This window comes from Symphalangus syndactylus, chromosome 13 (assembly GCF_028878055.3).
Source record: "Symphalangus syndactylus isolate Jambi chromosome 13, NHGRI_mSymSyn1-v2.1_pri, whole genome shotgun sequence".
NCBI classification, from domain to species: Eukaryota; Metazoa; Chordata; class Mammalia; order Primates; family Hylobatidae; genus Symphalangus; species Symphalangus syndactylus.
In genome coordinates, this window is record NC_072435.2 from 61,322,999 (window position 1) to 61,342,473 (window position 19,475).

At 39.3% G+C, this 19,475-nt stretch overlaps 1 protein-coding gene across 2 annotated transcripts in view; it reads left to right on the plus strand.

The window, feature by feature from the left end:
• The window catches only part of HMGA2 (high mobility group AT-hook 2), a 139,834-nt gene extending 123,681 nt beyond the window's left edge, over positions 1-16,153 (plus strand). Inside the window, exons 4-6 of one of the 2 annotated variants that reach the window (XR_008650085.2) lie at positions 1,299-1,331; positions 13,180-13,307; positions 13,442-14,478. Coding sequence is in view for 1 of the 2 variants with exons in the window: in XM_055237055.2 (XP_055093030.1) it covers positions 1,299-1,331; positions 13,180-13,227 (81 nt within the window). In the remaining variant the exon portion in view is untranslated. Of the gene's footprint in view, positions 1-1,298; positions 1,332-13,179 lie in introns of both variants that reach the window. The other variant, XM_055237055.2, reaches the window with a different exon arrangement.
• The last annotated feature ends 3,322 nt before the right edge of the window (positions 16,154-19,475 follow it).

A 19,475-nucleotide genomic window follows, 5' to 3' on the forward strand; every position in this document is an offset into this window, starting at 1 on the left:
AATTGGAACTCCAGTTTCATTGCTGGTGGGACTGTAAAATGGTACAGCTGCTTTAGAAAGCTGTCTGGCAGCTCCTCAAAAAGTGAAACAAAGAATTACAATATGAACCAGTGATTCCACTCCCAAGTATATACCCAAGAATGAAAACATGTTCGCACGAAAACGTGTATATAAATGTTCATGGTAGCATTATTCATAATAGCCAAAAGGTGGAAGCACCCCAGATGTCCACCAACTAATGAATGGATAGGTAAAATGTGGTATATCCATACAAGGGAATATTATTTAGCATAAAAAGGAATGAACTGCTGATGCTACCACATGGATGACCCTAGAAAACCCTAGGCCAGTGAAAGAAGCCACACACAAAAGACTCTACATATATTGTATGATTCCACTTACATGAAATGTCAAGTTAGGTAAATTCGTACAGACAGAAAGTAGATTCATGGTCACTTAGGCATGGGAGGTGGCTAGGGACATGGAGGGTAGTGGGGAGTAACCACCAATGGGTACAAGATTTCTTTTAGAGGAGATGGAAGTGTTCTAAATTAGACTGTGGTGATGGTTGCACAATCCTGTGAATATACTAAAATATACTTTAAATGAGTGAATTCTGTGGTATGTAAATTATGTCTCAATGAAGGTGTTTTAAAAAAATAAAATATTAACAAATTAGGTACCTTCACTCCTCAGTTTTGTGATATATAGGCTAAAAACAAAGTGAATCAAACAGTTAAGTTTCTTTCAAGCTAGTTGGCTTGTATGCCAGAATTTAATTGGGAATTGTTTTCACTGAGATAACCTATGTTGTATTTCCTTAATATAGAGAGATCATGAATAAACAGTTTTCTTTTTTTTGAGATAGCGTGTTGCTCTGTCACCCAGGCTGGAGTGCAGTGGCATGATCACGGCTCACTGCAGCCTTGACCTTTCTTGGCTCAGGTGATCCTTCCATTTAGGCCTCTGAGTAGCTGGGACTACAGTTGCAACGCCACCACACCCTGTTAATTTTTGTACTGTTTGTAGAGACAGGGTTTCACCATGTTGCCCAGCCTGGTCTAGAACTCCTGGGCTCAAGCCATCCATCTGCCTCTGCCTCCCAAAGTGCTGGGATTATAAGCGTGAGCCACCATGCCTGGCCAAGTATAAACACTTTTAACGTTTGATATACCAGTTGAACTTTATACTTTCCTCTTTTCTTTGCAGACAAGTATCTATATTTAAAATACGCACACCTAATTTTTTCTATAATGTATATTTTCTTTTAAAATATATCTTTTTCTTTTCCTCCTTAGCCACAACAAGTTGTTCAGAAGAAGCCTGCTCAGGTAAGACATAGTCATTAATTCGTTTCTCCCAATTAATATAAAAAGTGAAATATGTACTGAAAAATGTCCCCAAACTAAACCTTATTTTGCATTTTCTTAATTTTGATTATTGTCTTGCAGTATTCTTGAAAATGTGTTGTAGCCTTCAAAGTCAGGAATATATAGTCTGCAATCATACCATGAAAACCTCCCAAAATGTAAGGTCTTAAGTGTACAAAGCAAATATAAATTCTTTTACAAATAAAACTATTTTATTACATTGCCTCATATGTAAAACAAATATTTAATCTTATCCTATATTTTACCAATTCTTAAACATCAAATTTTGTCCTTCCAACTGACTGTCTATATTCTGTTGACTTGATACCAGACTTATATTTAATGATTCATGACTGGAAACATATTTCTTCATTGAACCATTTCATAATATTTGATGATCCCAAAACACTTCAAAGAATGCTGGAATACTTGGAAATTAAGTTATACTAACTTGCAGACTGATGCATTCTTAGATCTTATTTAAATAACTGAATCACAGTCTCTGAAGTTTTTGGCAACATCAAATTGGGAAATAGCTCTATGTCTCTTGCCCCATATTCCTGGAGCACCTTGTCCTCACTATAATCTATACATAGAAACATTAAAAAAACATATTTATTGAGGAAGCATATCTTGAAGTAAACAAAACTGAAGTATAAATTTACCAGGATTGCTAATAATGTGAGCTACTATTAAAGTATAAGAATGTCCTGCTGTTCTCTTCCCTTCTGGATGTAAATAGTCATTGGAGATCTAGGTGGTATCATGCTGAACCTGCTAAAATAAGTAGTGAGCAGTGTCATGAGCTATCAAATTAAGTAGAACTCTTTCATGTAATTTTAAGTATCCATGAAATCTTTTTCCCTAGAAGTCTTTACAAATCTACCTTGCATCCTATTTTCTTAGGTCAATGTTGCCTTGCCTGGGAAGGACCACCCGGGCAATCTTATATATCTACTATTCTCTAAAAATGCCACTTACAAGAGAACTGAAACTTCCAAACACATGAAAGGATCCAGGGAAAGTGTCTTCAAACAATTACATATGAGCTTTAAGTGGAATAAAAACAGTTACCATGAAAAAAATCATTATCATTGCTGCTCCCATACCTAAAAGCTAAGAGTGGGAGAGGGGTGCTAAAAAGACCCAGTGTTTGTGTATCTTTAAGCAATATTTAAAAAAATATATATATATAAACAAAAACTTGACATTTTAAGTAGGAGAACCCAAATATATTTAGCCTCTCATCCTTTATCTGTACAAAAATCAAGAGAAAGTAAATTGATAATTCTGTGCATTTGAGTCAAAGGATGAGGCAGAGTTCACATTTGCATCACAGGCTGTGAACTATAGATTAATAACTTTATGTGGTTTGTTAATATTGATTCAGCCCCTGTGCTTAGTGTCATAGGGAAGATGAGTCAAACAAAGAAAAACAGTCACTGCATCTGAGAAATGTATTTATATGTATATGCCTGTGTCCTATCCAGTGGTATGCTGGAACCAGCCCTTGTGAGCAAATAGTGAACATCTCTTCTGAATTCCGTGTTCAGTGATGTCAAGTAGGTAGCTTGAAATCCACTATGGTGGGAGTATTTACACCATGGAAAGTGACAAATACTACAAATCAGGACTTTTTTTTTCCTGAGGAGCAAGTAGTTAAACATTTACCTCCCCAGCATGGCCCCACTCTTCAGCGATTCTGTTTATTTGGTCTGGAGATCCATCAGTGTTTTTTATGAACTCCCTACGTGAGTTTAATGTGCAACTAGAGATGAAGACACTCCGTGAAAACGTGAGATGTCTGAACATTTGTTGAGCAAGTGACCACAGAATGTCAATGTGTATGGGACACACAGGGGATACAGATGAATGAGTGGAATGCCTCAGGTTATCAAGGGGATGATAAGACTGGAATTTTCTTGTTTTGTTTGATTTTTGTTGTTGTTGAGTTGCAGAAGGGAAAATTGAAACGTAAATTAAGGGAAAGAAATTACAGATGAGATGAATGGCATATACAAAGGTAGAGAGGCAAGAACAAATATATCACAGGTGGAGATTATTAATGTGGCTACAACTGATTGCAAGTTGGACATTAATACATCAAGGAATAATATAAGTGAAATCACAGTTTTTTTCCCAAGAGAATCCAGAATCTCAAAGAAGCCACAAGTGGTTTGAGTTGATCTTCAAGGATCAATCTGGCTATCTTACAGACCCTGTTCCAGATTTGCCCTTTATAGGAGAGTTCAGACTCAGAATTATAAAAAAGAACAAGAGTTCATTGGGCTACCTAATTTATATCGTCTAATGACACAGTGATGAATTATATAAACATGAAAACTACGTGAAAGTTCGTGGAGGATAATGTAAATTTTACACTACATTCAAAAGAATCTCTTCCTTTTCCATCTGTTTCTTTCAAAATACCCTCCCAGATGGCTTTCCCGTGTGGCAATCTGGATTAACTCAGCCTCATATCCTTCCTTCAACAGCACTTTGAGGGGTTACATTCAGAATCACTTTTGAGGTGGTAAAAATTTTAGCACAACTAAATATTTTACATCTAAAGAAAAGGGCTCGGCAGTGTGTAAACAGACCTACGTTTTTCTTTCTGGCCCCATCACTGGGCTAATTAATTTCTCTTTGCTCTATTCATCTAGGAAATGGGATAATAGTAATGCCTTTTCCCTTACTCCCAAGAACATTACAAGAGATTCATAATTATATAAATTCCAGGTAGCATTATTACATTCTGACTTATTTTTGACTGTTAAGTGTTTCATTTCCAGAGATTTATAGTCTCAAAAATTCTACAATCCTGATTTATTCCGAAGTACTTCCTCTTTAACGTCAAGTGTTTTCATTGAATGTTTTTTAAGGCAGGAATTTTTTAGCTGGAGGAAATTTTCTAGTAATTGCTCCATCCTATCATTAGGACTAAAGCATTCAGAATCATCTTCCTAGCATTTGTGTCACATGTATACAGAATTACAAAGGCTCTGTGGTGAAGTCTCCTCATACTGCCCAAGGCTGAAGTCTCCTCAGAACTTCAAGAATGGCCCTTGTTGAACCTGGGGTACAAAGTAGCAGAGTTTATTCTGAGGAGACAAATTCAGAATTATGATAAATCTCAGCACCTACATACGCACTTGTGTTTGTGTATACAAGTACATGCATCTAGAGAGAAATAAAAAGTGAAGGACCACCCTGTTGCTGGGGTTTGTGTTTGGGAAATCCACCAGGTGTCATCAGCTGCAAACATCAAGTGTGTCCCATAATCCTAATGGGAGAGTTAATAATCTCTTAAAAATCTAAAGGGGAAAATCTGTAATATGCACGTCAACTTTTTTCTAAAATTCCAAAACCAATGAAAACAGCTTATAAAATAACTCTACTATATTTCTACTTCAAGTGATAAACAATAAATTGAAATTAGCTAATTAGAAATAAATAGAAATGAGGCTGGGTGCGGTGGCTCACGCCTGTAATCCCAACACTTTGGGAGGTCAGGAGCTCGAGACCAGCCTGGCCAACATGGTGAAGCCCTGTCTCTACTAAAGACACAAAAATTAGCCAGGCATGGCGGTGGGCACCTATAATCCCAGCTACTCGGGAGGCTGAGGCGGGAGAATCGCTTGAACCTGGTTGGCAAGGGAGGGTTGCCGTGAGCAGAGATTGTGCCACTGCACTCCAGCCTGGGTGACAGCGAGACTCCATCTCAAAAGAAAGAAAGAAAGAAATAGAAATCAGCTCGTTTTTTAGCAATTTGAGCAGTTGAATTCTCAGTCATATGATTACATTCTTAACTCTAGTAGGAAATGGTGGTAGGTTTTTCTTTTTCTTTTTTTTAAAAAGAAACACCATAAATGTACCAGATTATTATTATTATTAGAGGGTGCTTTGTTACTCAGGTTTTTACTTTGATAAAAATAAGTCTCTCTCCATCTGAGATGTCTAAAAAAGTTTCGCCAGTTTATCAGGTATTTGATCGTTTATTGCTATTTCCCTTTTAAGGCTTTAACCTGAGACTTGAAGGGACTCCCTAAATGTAATTCAGACATTTTTCTCTCACCTTTCTTCTACCCAAAGGGAAAACAGGTTTTTAAAATCCTAACAGCTCTCCACCCTTTCAATCTACTTTCCCCATTGTTGTACAGCCCTGGCAAACGATGCCTCTGGCAATTAGGACAGGTATAAACCTGCTCCTTTTCAATTTCCCAATGAGAGGATTGCAAAGTTTTCAGTTTCTAAAAGACTGGAAACAAAGCTTTCTGTTTCAAAAAAAAGAGTTTTTACTTGCGAGTAACATCTTCTGTGGGTGGTGTGCACCCGGGCAAAGAAATCTCAGTAAGCCTTGATTATCACGGGATTTCTTCCCCCTCAAAATAAAATGTTGAATGTTTTTACAGAGACTTCAAGGGCAGTTTTAAGGATGTTTATATTTCAGACAACCTAAACATTGTTTGGAGCAAAATGAGAGATTTCATTTTGGGACAAGCAAGTTGATGAATTGCAGTCAGCATCTCGTTCTCAAAGAAGGCATTTTTACTGGGGGCTTTTAGTCTAGACATACAAAGAGGGAAGGAGGAAAGGGGAAAGCATTCTCACTCTAACACTCGTCTTTTACATGGTATCTTGGCCAGTGCAGTAAATAGTTCATAATAAATCAGACTTACAAATACTCACTCGTCTACTCACTCAAGGAGCATAATGATTTATACTGCCTAAGTCACAAAGATTACTGATGTATTTATTTTCTTGCTTATGACTTTCAAGCTAGTAAAACATCTTGTGGGCCAGTAAATGTTTAGTACCAACTGGCAAAACATGAAGGATCATATCAAAGGCTGCCCTGAGTTGCACTGTTTTGTTGTATAGGAAATACTTTTTGACTTAACCTCTGACCTCTGACATCACAAAGGTCAAGGGAAAAGGAGAGAGCAAAGTGGAAACCAAGGTTTAACCCTTAATAAAGTAGCTCAAGGACATAGAAGCACAGGGAAATTGGAGGGCAGAGGAAGCGTATCAAAATGATTATTAACTGTAAACAGATGAAGTAATTAGCTTAGCTAACAGTTGTAATACAGGAATATTGGCAGGATGAAGTCAGCGGTTCTTGGCAGGAAATGTTTTATAGAGATGACAACTTCTAACAGAAGTGAAAGAACATCACTCAATTTAGGGCAACTTATAAAACTCCAAAAAGCAAAATTTAGTGTTTCTGGACTTGAGAAATTTGCTGTGAGAGTTTTTCTTTTTAAGTATGACTGTTTCTGTGTGGGGAAGTCTGTGGATTAGGCTCAAAACAAAATGGCAGTGGCTGCCTGCATTTCCCCTTCATATTGCAGAATTTTCCTCTACATTTTGATGTGTACTGGATAAAAACCAATTATTTACTCAATATATAATCTTTCTTCTTACTCTCCAAACTTGCTGACCCAAATTAATGTGGAACAAATAGCAGTTGGCTTTAAAACCTGGTCTTTCTAAGAAAATCCTTAATGGTTGCATAGAAATATGTTGCATTGCCTCAGACACTTACATTCAGGAAATGTTTGCTGGACACTCAAATGTCTACTGAGAAATTGTTAACTGTTATTGATATTTTTATAATCTTACTCAAAAGTCATAACTCAGGATAATGAAAAACGTTTGGTGCAATAATGATTAAAATCCATAAATGTTCTGTTCCCTGGCCGCAAATACAACACCTATGCAAAATTTTACACATCTACAAAACAAAGGGAAAAGGTTTTTCCTAGTCTATGCCATTAATAAGCACATCTGGAATATAACCCTTAAGGAGTCTTTAATCATAATTTAAAGCTACTTTACATAAAAATAAGAACATTCCACAACAGTTGTGGAAACAGTGAAATACATTTTCTTCTTCTGGGCCAGGCACAGTGGCTCATGCCTGTGATCCCAGCACTTAGGGAGGCCCAGGCAGAAGTATTCCTTGAGCCCAGGAGTTTGAGACCAGCCTGAGCAACATAGTGAGACCTCATCTCTATTTAAAAAAAAAAAAAAAAAAAAAAATTCCCTTGTTTTGAATACTTTGTTTATGCAAAAATCCTTTTGCTGTCTTTAGCTATTTTTTTAAATGGAGTGTTCCTGCAATAAAAATTGAACCTGGCGTGGAAAACTGATCAAACCGGTAATCCTCAGAAATCATGACTCCTGAAACTTGCAATTAGTTTATACCTGAAATGATTTCCCTATTTGAAAAATGTGCCTACCATCTCCAGATTTTTTAAAAATGGCCCTTTATCCCAGAAAGGAGAAATTCATTGTATCCCAGAGACCAGCGTTACTTCTGTTGCAATATGTTCAGTGATGGAACTCTTTTGAGGATACAGACAAGAAAAGCGGGAAAGCACTTCAGGAATCTAAGATTTTTTCTTTTACTTTCCTCTGGGGACCTTCTTTAATAGTTTTTTTTCTTTGTTAAGAACCTATCCTTGAATCATAGGTAAAGAAATAATCACAGAATGAGTAACTGACATTAATAATCACAGCTTCATACTATAGTCTTACCGGATTTTTACTCTTTTTCAGGGTTTCCCCAAGTGGTGGTCACATTTCTCACACAACCCTGCAGTGTAGATAGATATGTATAGTCATTACTGGGCTGACATGGTGGGACTGAGACCTGCTAATGCCGTGGTTGGCATCTATGATGAGTGAGGTCCAAGATGAACCTTCTTTACATTAAACATGCCCTAGCAAGACCTTCAAACCAACTTTATTAAGCTGATGCTAACGCACACAAAGAAGTCCTAACAATTCTATGTTTTTGTGTACATAATGCAGAAATAAAGACAAGATCAGGTACAAGTGCTGTCAGTATCTCAACTTCTTGTCTCCTTTTGAAAAACATAATTCCCGCCTAGCATTTCCACCAGAATCCCTTGCTCTTGCCAGATAATATGGTTTATATATGTTCCATTTAACATGTTTTTAAAAAATCTGCTGTAGAGTTTTCCTAGTTGGAGGAAATAATCACTTTCCATTAAGTTAAACAGTCCCGATAAATTTTAAATGAAAATATCTGACAGAGAAATAGAAAAACTCAGCTTTGTGGTCTTGCCGTTCACTTAGCTACAGATGGAACTTGAAAAACTGGTTCCTGGTCATTGCTGCTGAAGAGAGCCCTTTATTTCTGTTGTGACAGGACTGACTCAAGATACTCATGAACGTGGAAAACTCCTAAGTGTGTCGTTCTGAGTTCCTGAGAAGTTGAACATACACAGATGACAAAAAAGAATGCCATTTAGCCATAACTACCCTTTCTAGATTACCAAGTATTTGTAGGTTTATTGGCAAGATAGCTTAAATTACGTATGTATTTCTGGCCTGCAACAACATGTAATAGAAGAGTTGCAGAATTCTTTGCAGTTAAGAAAAAAAAAAAGATAAGGACTTATTAAAGCTGACATAGACGTCTGTGATTTTTGCACTCCATACCACACACAAAGGAGGGCATCGTGGTGACACCACCCCTGTGTTTGTATTTCCCGGTTCCATTTAGAATTCACTGGCCTCTTCTACTGCAGACCTGCTGTTTAGTCTGCATCTGAAAATTAAACCCAGAGCTTCAGCTCTTAGCATTAAATATTGAACTTTCTTCTAGCACACACCCTCATCCATGCCTGTATGGTAAGTCTGATTAAGACATTTTAAAATTCCATCAGCCTTAGGAGTTAAGTTTGGATATTGGGCTGTCTTCCTCCTCCTTTTTAATCTATTAGCAGAAGTGTACCCAAAGGTGTATATACCACATGCATCATGTTGAACCAAATTAAAAGAACAGTGATATGTGCAAACTATATTTCTGGGTTTTAGTGGAGTTTTTTTTCCAAGCTTAGCTAAAACAATGAAAGAGTTACATTTATCAAATTCCTTTTTTCATGAACAGAAGAAAAACTAAGGCAAAGTAAGTGCACTTTTCTAGTAGTTATAATAAAAATATAGTTTTCCAACTCTGCCCACCCCTGTTCCCCACTCATCAGTTTTCTGCCAAGAAAGCTCACGTGTTTCGGCCCGGTACCTCACTTGTCTTTGTAAAGTAGCTGCATGATGGCTGGGAGCTTTTCAGTGTTTAGAGGTCTTAGTAGCTGGTGCTCATAAAAATGTCACTGTGCACTTGCACTTTGAAAAGTTCTTTCATCTGAACATTCCTGAAGCCCCATTCCAACAGGTAAGCCTTCTTGACCAAAGAGCGGCTGTTTAGCCTTCCCACCCTACCACTAGACCCTAATGACATGTGTGCAACTCTTGGCTATAGTTTTCATCTCCTTATTACCTCAAGGCTCCTCTTGGGAGCTACACAAGCTCAAAGGTCCTTTGACCATTAGGTGACAAATGCGAAGCAATTATTTTAAAACATGTCAAGGTAAAAGCTATTGTCTATAACACACGGCCATGTCTTTATGTCTTTTTTTTCTTTTTTTTTCTTTTTATTTGAGACGGAGTCTTGCTCTGTCGCCCAGGCTGGAGTGCAGTGGCGCGATCTCGGCTCACTGCAAGCTCCGCCTCCCGGGTTCACGCCATTCTCCTGCCTCAGCCTCCCAAGTAGCTGGGACTACAGCTGGGACTACAGGCGCCACCACGCCTGGCTAATTTTTTGTATTTTTAGTGGAGATGGGGTTTCACCGTGTTAGCCATGATAGTCTCGATCTCCTGACCTCATGATCCACCCGCCTAGGCCTCCCAAAGTGCTGGGATTATAGGTGTGAGCCACCATACCTGGCCCCAGCCATGTTTTTTAAGTTATTAAAGATGATTGAAGCTCAGGGGTCCCTACCAACTCCTCAGTTACAGAAACAGGACTCTTTGGGGATGTCGGAGCCAGCTGCTTATTCTCCATGTCACCTGTTTCTGTTCCCTTTTTGCACCACAGAAGCACCCTGTGTTAAGTCTGGCCGAACCATGACATTTAGGGGAGCTGAGAATGGGTTTTCCAACCTCATTCCTGACAGGGAGGATTTTTCTTCTCTTCATTGAATGCACACTTGTACAGAATCCACACATGTAACCAAAGACCAAGTCACTGGGAAGGTGAGAGCTGAGGTTTGCAGAGGTGGGAAGAGCCACCTGCCCCACCACATCACCCCTTTGGGAACCATTCCTTACTTTGAAGGGTGGCCAGCCAGGGCTATGCCAAGAAGAGAGAGCTCTCCACTAACTAGACATTTGAGAAAACCATCATTCTGAGCATGTGAGAGCCACATTGCCTCCAAACCTTTAATGGAGTGAGACTCCCACCCTCTGACATCCTAGTCGTGTTCCCAGTACTCATTGATAGTTACTAGTAGAATTCCAAGGTCAGCAGAAAGGTACATTAATAAAACAACTATCCACATTGTCTTAAGGACAGTTAAGGAAACAATGTGACCTACCACCATTTTCATCTGAATTGTGTCTAAAGGGTTGGAATTCAGGAGTTTCAGGAGCTCACATCAAGCAAAGTTTCTGGGAATGTTTTGAAAAGTTGATCACATTCCATCTAGTACAAGGTCTTTGTTAAGTTCATGGCCTGAAAATTCTGTTTCCTTCCGGATTTGAAAGTACCTTGGTTTCTGGATAGTATGGAAAAATCAAACAGTTAGAAATGGAATAATTACAGCTCAATCCAGGAGGTTTGCCAGCTTGACTGAGTTCTATTAATTTGTTAACCATAAGAAGGAGTAAAATATACCTGCTGGCTTTTATGCCGTGGTCTCAGAGTAGTCACCTAAGTCCACACCTCATGTCAGAATGAGAAGTGAATCATCTGGGGACAAACGAGGTGTGTATCTGCCTAACAGCTTAGTGACTTTCTGGAATTTAAATATTAAGTGAAAGGACAGGGTCACAGGGCAGCTGATCTTTGGCTCGTCTCTCTTTCGTCTGCCCATGGCTTTGATCATGCTACATCCTCCTTTGTGGCCAGGGCTCCACAGAGAATCTCAGGGTCATGGCCTGTTGCCTAGTCAAGAGGTATAAACCTGCTGCTTAAATATGTGAAGCCCACAGTTTGGGGGTTAGGAGTTAAAGGGGAGGTAGCCTCATACGTTCCACTTTTCCCACAAAACCCAAAGCAGACTAAACAAAACCGGTGTGAAATCTCATGACTTGATGCTGCCGTGGTTATATTTTTCAAGCTGTAATCCATTCATTTGTATGTGTGTTTATTCCCAGGATTTACAGCTTGCTCAGTCTTTGGGGGGAAAGAGAATATTTGAAACCTTTTGCAAAGGGTTGGAAGTATGCAGTGGCCTGTGATTAAAGCCCAGGATAGAGTGTGTGTGTGTGTGTGTGTGTGTGTGTGTGTGTGTGTATGCGCGCGCGCGCATTCATGTGAATGTGTGAGTGCCCGTTCATGTGGGTTTTTTTTCTCCCATTTGCTGCTTTTACGCAAAAGCGTCACACATGGTAGCATTTAGGAGCCCCTTCACAGCTGAAGTGTTTCAAACACTAATGAATGGAAGTTTGGTCATATAATGCAGACAAGCTTTAAGGCATGCTTTACTGAATGGTGTACTGTAGTGACCTGGGAAAGGAAGAGAGGTATAAATTGTGTCGGTTAGCCACCCAGACAAAATGAAGCCATGTGGAAAATCAAATCTATTAAAGTATGAAGACTGTTATAAGCTGTTTTAAGCTGGCCATTCTTAAAGGGGCTCGGTCTGCTGCAGGAGTAAATGTTTACCTCTTCCCCCAGATCTTTTTCACATGCCGTCTTACGAGACAATGTGCAGCATTTGATAAAAATCATCCTCTCACTAACGACGCTTTTATCGGAAATGTTTATTGTCTCCGCTTTACCACCCATGTCCTGAAAGGTACTGCACATTTGTTAAATAAGCAAAAGGAAAGAGAACTTTGCGGCTCAAGCCGGCTCGCAGAAACCCCAACAAATTCCAGAGCCATAAGGAATCAGAAAAAGGAAAAGGGAAGGAGGAGTTAGATTTATATGAAGAGGGGGCCTTGCAAAAACATATATATTAGATTTTCTCTGCTTGGCTAGCCCACCATCAAATGTTTGGTCGATGCGGATTAGTATTGAGATTGAGCAGTTACGCCGAACTTGGGTCACTGTCTCAAAATGTGCTTTAATAAATACAAGGGGGAGGAAATGGATTTGGGAAGGCTCGTTGTCAGCTCTGCCCCTGCTCTCACACTGCCTCTGCACAGTGGTGTAGCGGTCACACGCAGGTGTTGGCACCAGTACCAACCCGACCCAAATCCTGGTCCCACACACCCTGTAATTTTGGGCACATTACTTGTCTGTGCCTTGGTTTTCTCAGATGTAAAACAGGAATATTAACAGAAGGTGCCTAAGCATCTGGTAAGCACTCTAAAAATACCAGCTATTATTACCAGTATCTGGAGGGTGGGTTCATTTATACCTTAAGAAAGGATCCCCCTAACTCTATTTTTCTTGTGTGCCGGTTTTTAAAACTGATGAATGGCATGCTGTCGGGAAAAATTTATCCATTCCTATTTTTTTTCTAATTGGTGAGTAAGCGAGCATTGCCCTGACATTCTCTGGACAGCAAACAATTGAATTTGCTGACCAGCCACCATGATGTCAAGCCTTAAGTCAACAGTGGCTAATAACCGCTCTGGGAAAAAAAACAACACCTTGATTCCTCAATTACGGTTTAAGAAGCCCTGGGAATAAGGGCTCGCCAGTCATCGTCATCCTCTTTTGAGGCAAGCATAATGTGCTGTGGAAACAGGTTACCTCTGCACTGTTGGCAAGAGCAGCCCACACAGTATAACGATTGAGCGTCATGGCTGTGCCCTTTGTGTGTTCCAGGAGGAAACTGAAGAGACATCCTCACAAGAGTCTGCCGAAGAGGACTAGGGGGCGCCAACGTTCGATTTCTACCTCAGCAGCAGTTGGATCTTTTGAAGGGAGAAGACACTGCAGTGACCACTTATTCTGTATTGCCATGGTCTTTCCACTTTCATCTGGGGTGGGGTGGAGTGGGGTGGGGGAGGGCGGGGGTGGGGTGGGGAGAAATCACATAACCTTAAAAAGGACTATATTAATCACCTTCTTTGTAATCCCTTCACAGTCCCAGGTTTAGTGAAAAACTGCTGTAAACACAGGGGACACAGCTTAACAATGCAACTTTTAATTACTGTTTTCTTTTTTCTTAACCTACTAATAGTTTGTTGATCTGATAAGCAAGAGTGGGCGGGTGAGAAAAACCGAATTGGGTTTAGTCAATCACTGCACTGCATGCAAACAAGAAACATGTCACACTTGTGACGTTGGGCATTCATATAGGAAGAACGCGGTGTGTAACACTGTGTACACCTCAAATACCACCCCAACCCACTCCCTGTAGTGAATCCTCTGTTTAGAACACCAAAGATAAGGACTAGATACTACTTTCTCTTTTTCGTATAATCTTGTAGACACTTACTTGATGATTTTTAACTTTTTATTTCTAAATGAGACGAAATGCTGATGTATCCTTTCATTCAGCTAACAAACTAGAAAAGGTTATGTTCATTTTTCAAAAAGGGAAGTAAGCAAACAAATATTGCCAACTCTTCTATTTATGGATATCACACATATCAGCAGGAGTAATAAATTTACTCACAGCACTTGTTTTCAGGACAACACTTCATCTTTAGGAAATCTACTTCCTACAGAGCCAAAATGCCATTTAGCAATAAATAACACTTGTCAGCCTCAGAGCATTTAAGGAACCGAGACAAGTAAAATTATCCTCTTTGTAATTTAATGAAAAGGTACAACAGAATAATGCATGATGAACTCACCTAATTATGAGGTGGGAGGAGCGAAATCTAAATTTCTTTTGCTATAGTTATACATCAATTTACAAAGCAAAAAAAAAAAGGGGGGGCAATCTCTCTCTCTGTGTCTTTCTCTCTCTCTCTTCCTCTCCCTCTCTCTTTTCATTGTGTATCAGTTTCCATGAAAGACCTGAATACCACTTACCTCAAATTAAGCATATGTGTTACTTCAAGTAATACGTTTTGACATAAGATGGTTGACCGAGGTGCTTTTCTTCGGCTTGAGTTCACCATCTCATCATTCAAACTGCACTTTTAGCCAGAGATGCAATATATCCCCACTACTCAATACTACCTCTGAATGTTACAATGAATTTACAGTCTAGTACTTATTACATGCTGCTATACACAAGCAATGCAAGAAAAAAACTTACTGGGTAGGTGATTCTAATCATCTGCAGTTCTTTTTGTACACTTAATTACAGTTAAAGAAGCAATCTCCTTACTGTGTTTCAGCATGACTATGTATTTTTCTATGTTTTTTTAATTAAAATTTTTTACAAATACTTGTTTCAGCTTCTCTGCTAGATTTCTACATTAACTTAAAAATTTTTAACCAAGTCGCTCCTAGGTTCTTAAGGATAATTTTCCTCAATCACACTACACATCACAAAAGATTTGACTGTAATATTTAAATATTACCCTCCAAGTCTGTACCTCAAATGAATTCTTTAAGGAAATGGACTAATTGACTTGCAAAGACCTACCTCCAGACTTCAAAAGGAATGAACTTGTTACTTGCAGCATTCATTTGTTTTTTCAATGTTTGAAATAGTTCAAACTGCAGCTATCCCTAGTCAAAACTATTTTTGTAAAAGACATTTGATAGAAAGGAACACATTTTTACATACTTTTGCAAAATAAGTAAATAATAAATAAAAGCCAACCTTCAAAGAAACTTGAAGCTTTGTAGGTGAGATGCAACAAGCCCTGCTTTTGCATAATGCAATCAAAAATATGTGTTTTTAAGATTAGTTGAATATAAGAAAATGCTTGACAAATATTTTCATGTATTTTACACAAATGTGATTTTTGTAATATGTCTCAACCAGATTTATTTTAAACGCTTCTTATGTAGAGTTTTTATGCCTTTCTCTCCTAGTGAGTGTGCTGATTTTTTAACATGGTATTATCAACTGGGCCAGGAGGTAGTTTCTCATGACGGCTTTTGTCAGTATGGCTTTTAGTACTGAAGCCAAATGAAACTCAAAACCATCTCTCTTCCAGCTGCTTCAGGGAGGTAGTTTCAAAGGCCACATACCTCTCTCAGACTGGCAGATCGCTCACTGTTGTGAATCACCAAAGGAGCTATGGAGAGAATTAAAACTCAACATTACTGTTAACTGTGCATTAAATAAGCAAATAAACGGTGGCTCATAAAAATAAAAGTCGCATTCCATATCTTTGGATGGGCCTTTTAGAAACCTCATTGGCCAGCTCGTAAAATTGAAGCAATTGCTCATGTTGGCCAAACATGGTGCACCGAGTGATTTCCATCTCTGGTGAAGTTACACTTTTATTTCCCGTACGTTGTACAATCAAAACACACTACTACCTCTTAAGTCCCAGTATACCTCATTTTTCATACTGAAAAAAAAAAAAGCTTGTGGCCAATGGAACAGTAAGAACATCATAAAATTTTTATATATATAGTTTATTTTTGTGGGAGATAAATTTTATAGGACTGTTCTTTGCTGTTGTTGGCCACAGCTAAATAAGACTGGACATTTAACTTTTCTACCATTTCTGCAAGTTAGGTATGTTTGCAGGAGAAAAGTATCAAGACGTTTAACTGCAGTTGACTTTCTCCCTGTTCCTTTGAGTGTCTTCTAACTTTATTCTTTGTTCTTTATGTAGAATTGCTGTCTATGATTGTACTTTGAATCGCTTGCTTGTTGAAAATATTTCTCTAGTGGATTATCACTGTCTGTTCTGCACAATAAACATAACAGCCTCTGTGATCCCCATGTGTTTTGATTCCTGCTCTTTGTTACAGTTCCATTAAATGAGTAATAAAGTTTGGTCAAAACAGATCAAGGTGGGAGACACTCACAAGTCATTTTGTTGCACCGCTTGCACACACCTTGGCACACATGTACATAAAGTGTGTTTTACATATCATACTCCTTCAATCAACTGCCCTGAGCTCGCCTTTCAGATTTTGACATTTAATTCTACAGAGACAATCTTAGAAGAAACATGAAGGACAAGCTGTAGTTCCAAACTACAGAATTTTTACTTCAGGCTAGCATCTACAAAGTTTGTAAGGGAAGTAACTAATGCACTAGTCATCTTTGAAGTAACATTGGAAAGAGATCCGGAAGTTTGATGAAAAGAATAAGAAATGAAAGCCACAAAGTGTCTCCTAGATAGGAGACACTTTTTAACTCTAAAAAGTACTAGCAGAGTCAGAATGATTCTACCAAGTTCAAGGTCAACTTGACACTTAAGTTGCTAATTATGAATAAATCCAGGATTTTTAAAAAGCTAAAACTTTTGGTTTGTACTATCACCACTGTTACTCAAATTTTCTTTATTTAGCTTCTTAGAAGGAGAAATTTGTTTCTAGGAAAAGCTTGCCAATTTTAAGACATCTACTGTCAGGAAATTTGTTAAACGTATTATTTCATTCCTGAATTCATTCACTTATTCTCACAGCCAACATTCTGTGAGTACCTTACTGAGTTATCCTGAAAAGTGGTTGCATCCTGAAGCCCCCACCAATACCAAAGACAAATCATAGGCCTTCTCACAAAAAGCCTTTATGGTCACCATCAGAGAGGGAGAATGAGTTTCAACCAATGTAGCATTTCACATGGGAGCGTGGGGAGGGTATGTATCTTTTAATGGGCTGAGGACGCTGAACTCTTTGGTGAATTCAGGAATAGTAAGTGGTTTAGGCAGAAATAAAAATAGAATTTAGGAATGAATACCATCCAGCTAGGAGGCATATGATGCAAACTCCAACTGTAACAAAACTTCAGAGAAGTGAAACATAAGCCCAAGACCAGCACAGTGGCGCACTCCTATAGTTTCAGCTACTCAAGAGGCTAAAGCAGGAGGGTCACTTGAGTCCAGGAGTTGGAGGCTGCAGTACACTGTGATCACACCTCTGAATAGCCACTGCACTTCAGTCTGAGCAACACAGCAAAACTCTGTCTCTCAAATTAAAAAAAAAAAAGCCCAAGAGCAGAGAGAAGACGGCAGATTTGATGCTTTCTTCAAGTTAGTTTTATTTCTGTGAGATGACTTTTTATTGAGCAAGACTAATTTCTAGAGTTAGATAAGGTCATTCTTGAGCAATTACTCTTCAGATCTAGGAATTCTGGCCTAAAAGTGGAAGAAAAGTTGAAAAGAATCAAAATTTTTTTTGAAATACATAATTCAGATAGACAACAACCGGGGGGGTCAAAAGGCAACAACAGGAGTCTACACCCCTAGTCTGAGTTCAGCCATCTGTAAAACTTGGCAATCTTCTTTCTTCTGAAGTAGGAGGAAAATGGCTGCAGATATGACCCTCTCTCCTCCATCCTCAGCCTCTGTATTTGGGACTCCACCCAAGCTAAGCCAGTCATGCCTTGGTTCCACTCTCACACCAAGACCCAGTTGCGGCCCATGGGAAAATGCCTCATGTCAGTGAGCAATACTCTATTTTGTACCTAGTTTGCAATAGTTAGGTTTTTGTTTTTGCCTTTCAGCCTGACTCAACACCTTGATGATCTGCCTCCACTCCATGAGTAAGCCCATCTCAGCCTTCCCAGGGCCCTAAATTCTTCCCCTGTACTGCCACCAACCCTAAGGTTGACCCCTTGTGACCTGTTAGTCCCATCTCCCTTTCTTCTATTCAATTACCTATTTTCTCACTCTTGGAATTTGCTTGTCCTGTGGCTTCCTTAGTCCTAGTTTAAGCATACATTCTTTAGGATGTGAAATAGCAACATTTGAGAATGCTGCACTGCCAGAACCCAGACTGTGGGGTATCTACCTTGAAAGAAACTTGCTATGTGAGGAAAATGGTAGACACAGATCTAGCTCTAGTAGTGTGCTGCTGCTGAGAATCTAGAGAGTTTGGAGGAAAGAGGAGCCCTTTAACATACTGCCATGTTCTCCCCAAATCCTGGAGATCTCAAAAGCGTCAATGTCCTCCTAAGTCAGATCTCTGGCTGATGTCTGCTGTTCCACTGGGCACATTGGCCAGGTTTTAGAGGAACCTAAGGAACAGGAGCTGCCATTTAAGTGGCAATGCTCCAAGGGATGCAATGAAACAAAGACAAAGTTGATATTAAAATGCAGATAGTTTAGTCTAGTGCAGGCTAGCAGCTCCTGCCCTAGAAATGAATGACTGTGTTAGCCAGGATCCCTTCAGTTGCACAAGACATAAACCCAATGCAGAATGGCTTAAGCCAAACAAAACAAAATATGAAGTAGCTGATAAACTAGGAGGTCCAGGATGTGGATCTTTAGGTATGGCTTGATCCAGGGACCCAAGGATGTCGCCAGAACTATAGTCTGTGTATAACCTATAGTTCAGCTTTTCTCTATCTTGCCTTCATTCTTGGATAGGTTATCTTCTAGTGATAGCAGGGTAGCTGCTGGAAGCCCCAGACCCACATCATCTTGGTCTAGCACACTCTGAAGAAAGACCCTTATTTTTTTTCAGTATTTCTAACAAAATCTTGGGGTTGAATACTGTTGGGCCAATTTGGATCTCAGGCCAATCACTATAAAATCATTCTGGCCGGAAGTGGGTGGGAGTGGGGAGAAAACAGTGATTGGTTAGATCAGATGTGGGTCACATGTCTGTCCCCGGAGCCAGTCCATAAAGGCAGACCTCAGTAAGTGAGAGGGAGGGAAGAGAGGAGGCCCAGCCCCATGTGAAACATGAAATGAGAGACGCCCCAAAGACAAGCCCAAGCCCACATCCAGGAGAAGGGAAAATAGATACAGGAGAGAGGGAAGGATAGCAGCTGCCTGTTACAATGGCACAGCCAACAACTCTCACTTAACACCCGGAAACTGAGATGAGACAAATGTGAGCAAGGCTGAAGAATGTCACAGACTTTACCATGAACGTGAATGGAAATAAAATACCCTGAGAATTGTTGGTCTGGCAGTGGACTTTGCAGGGGGATAAAGACACCTTGTTTAGAGGCACTGAGAGTTTGCTGTTACCACGAAACAATTTAGCCTATCTTGACTGGGACAAGTAATGACAACTCTTTGTGCATCATCAGTTTTTTGCTTACAAACCACTTTCACAAATTTTCTTTCTTTTCATCTTCA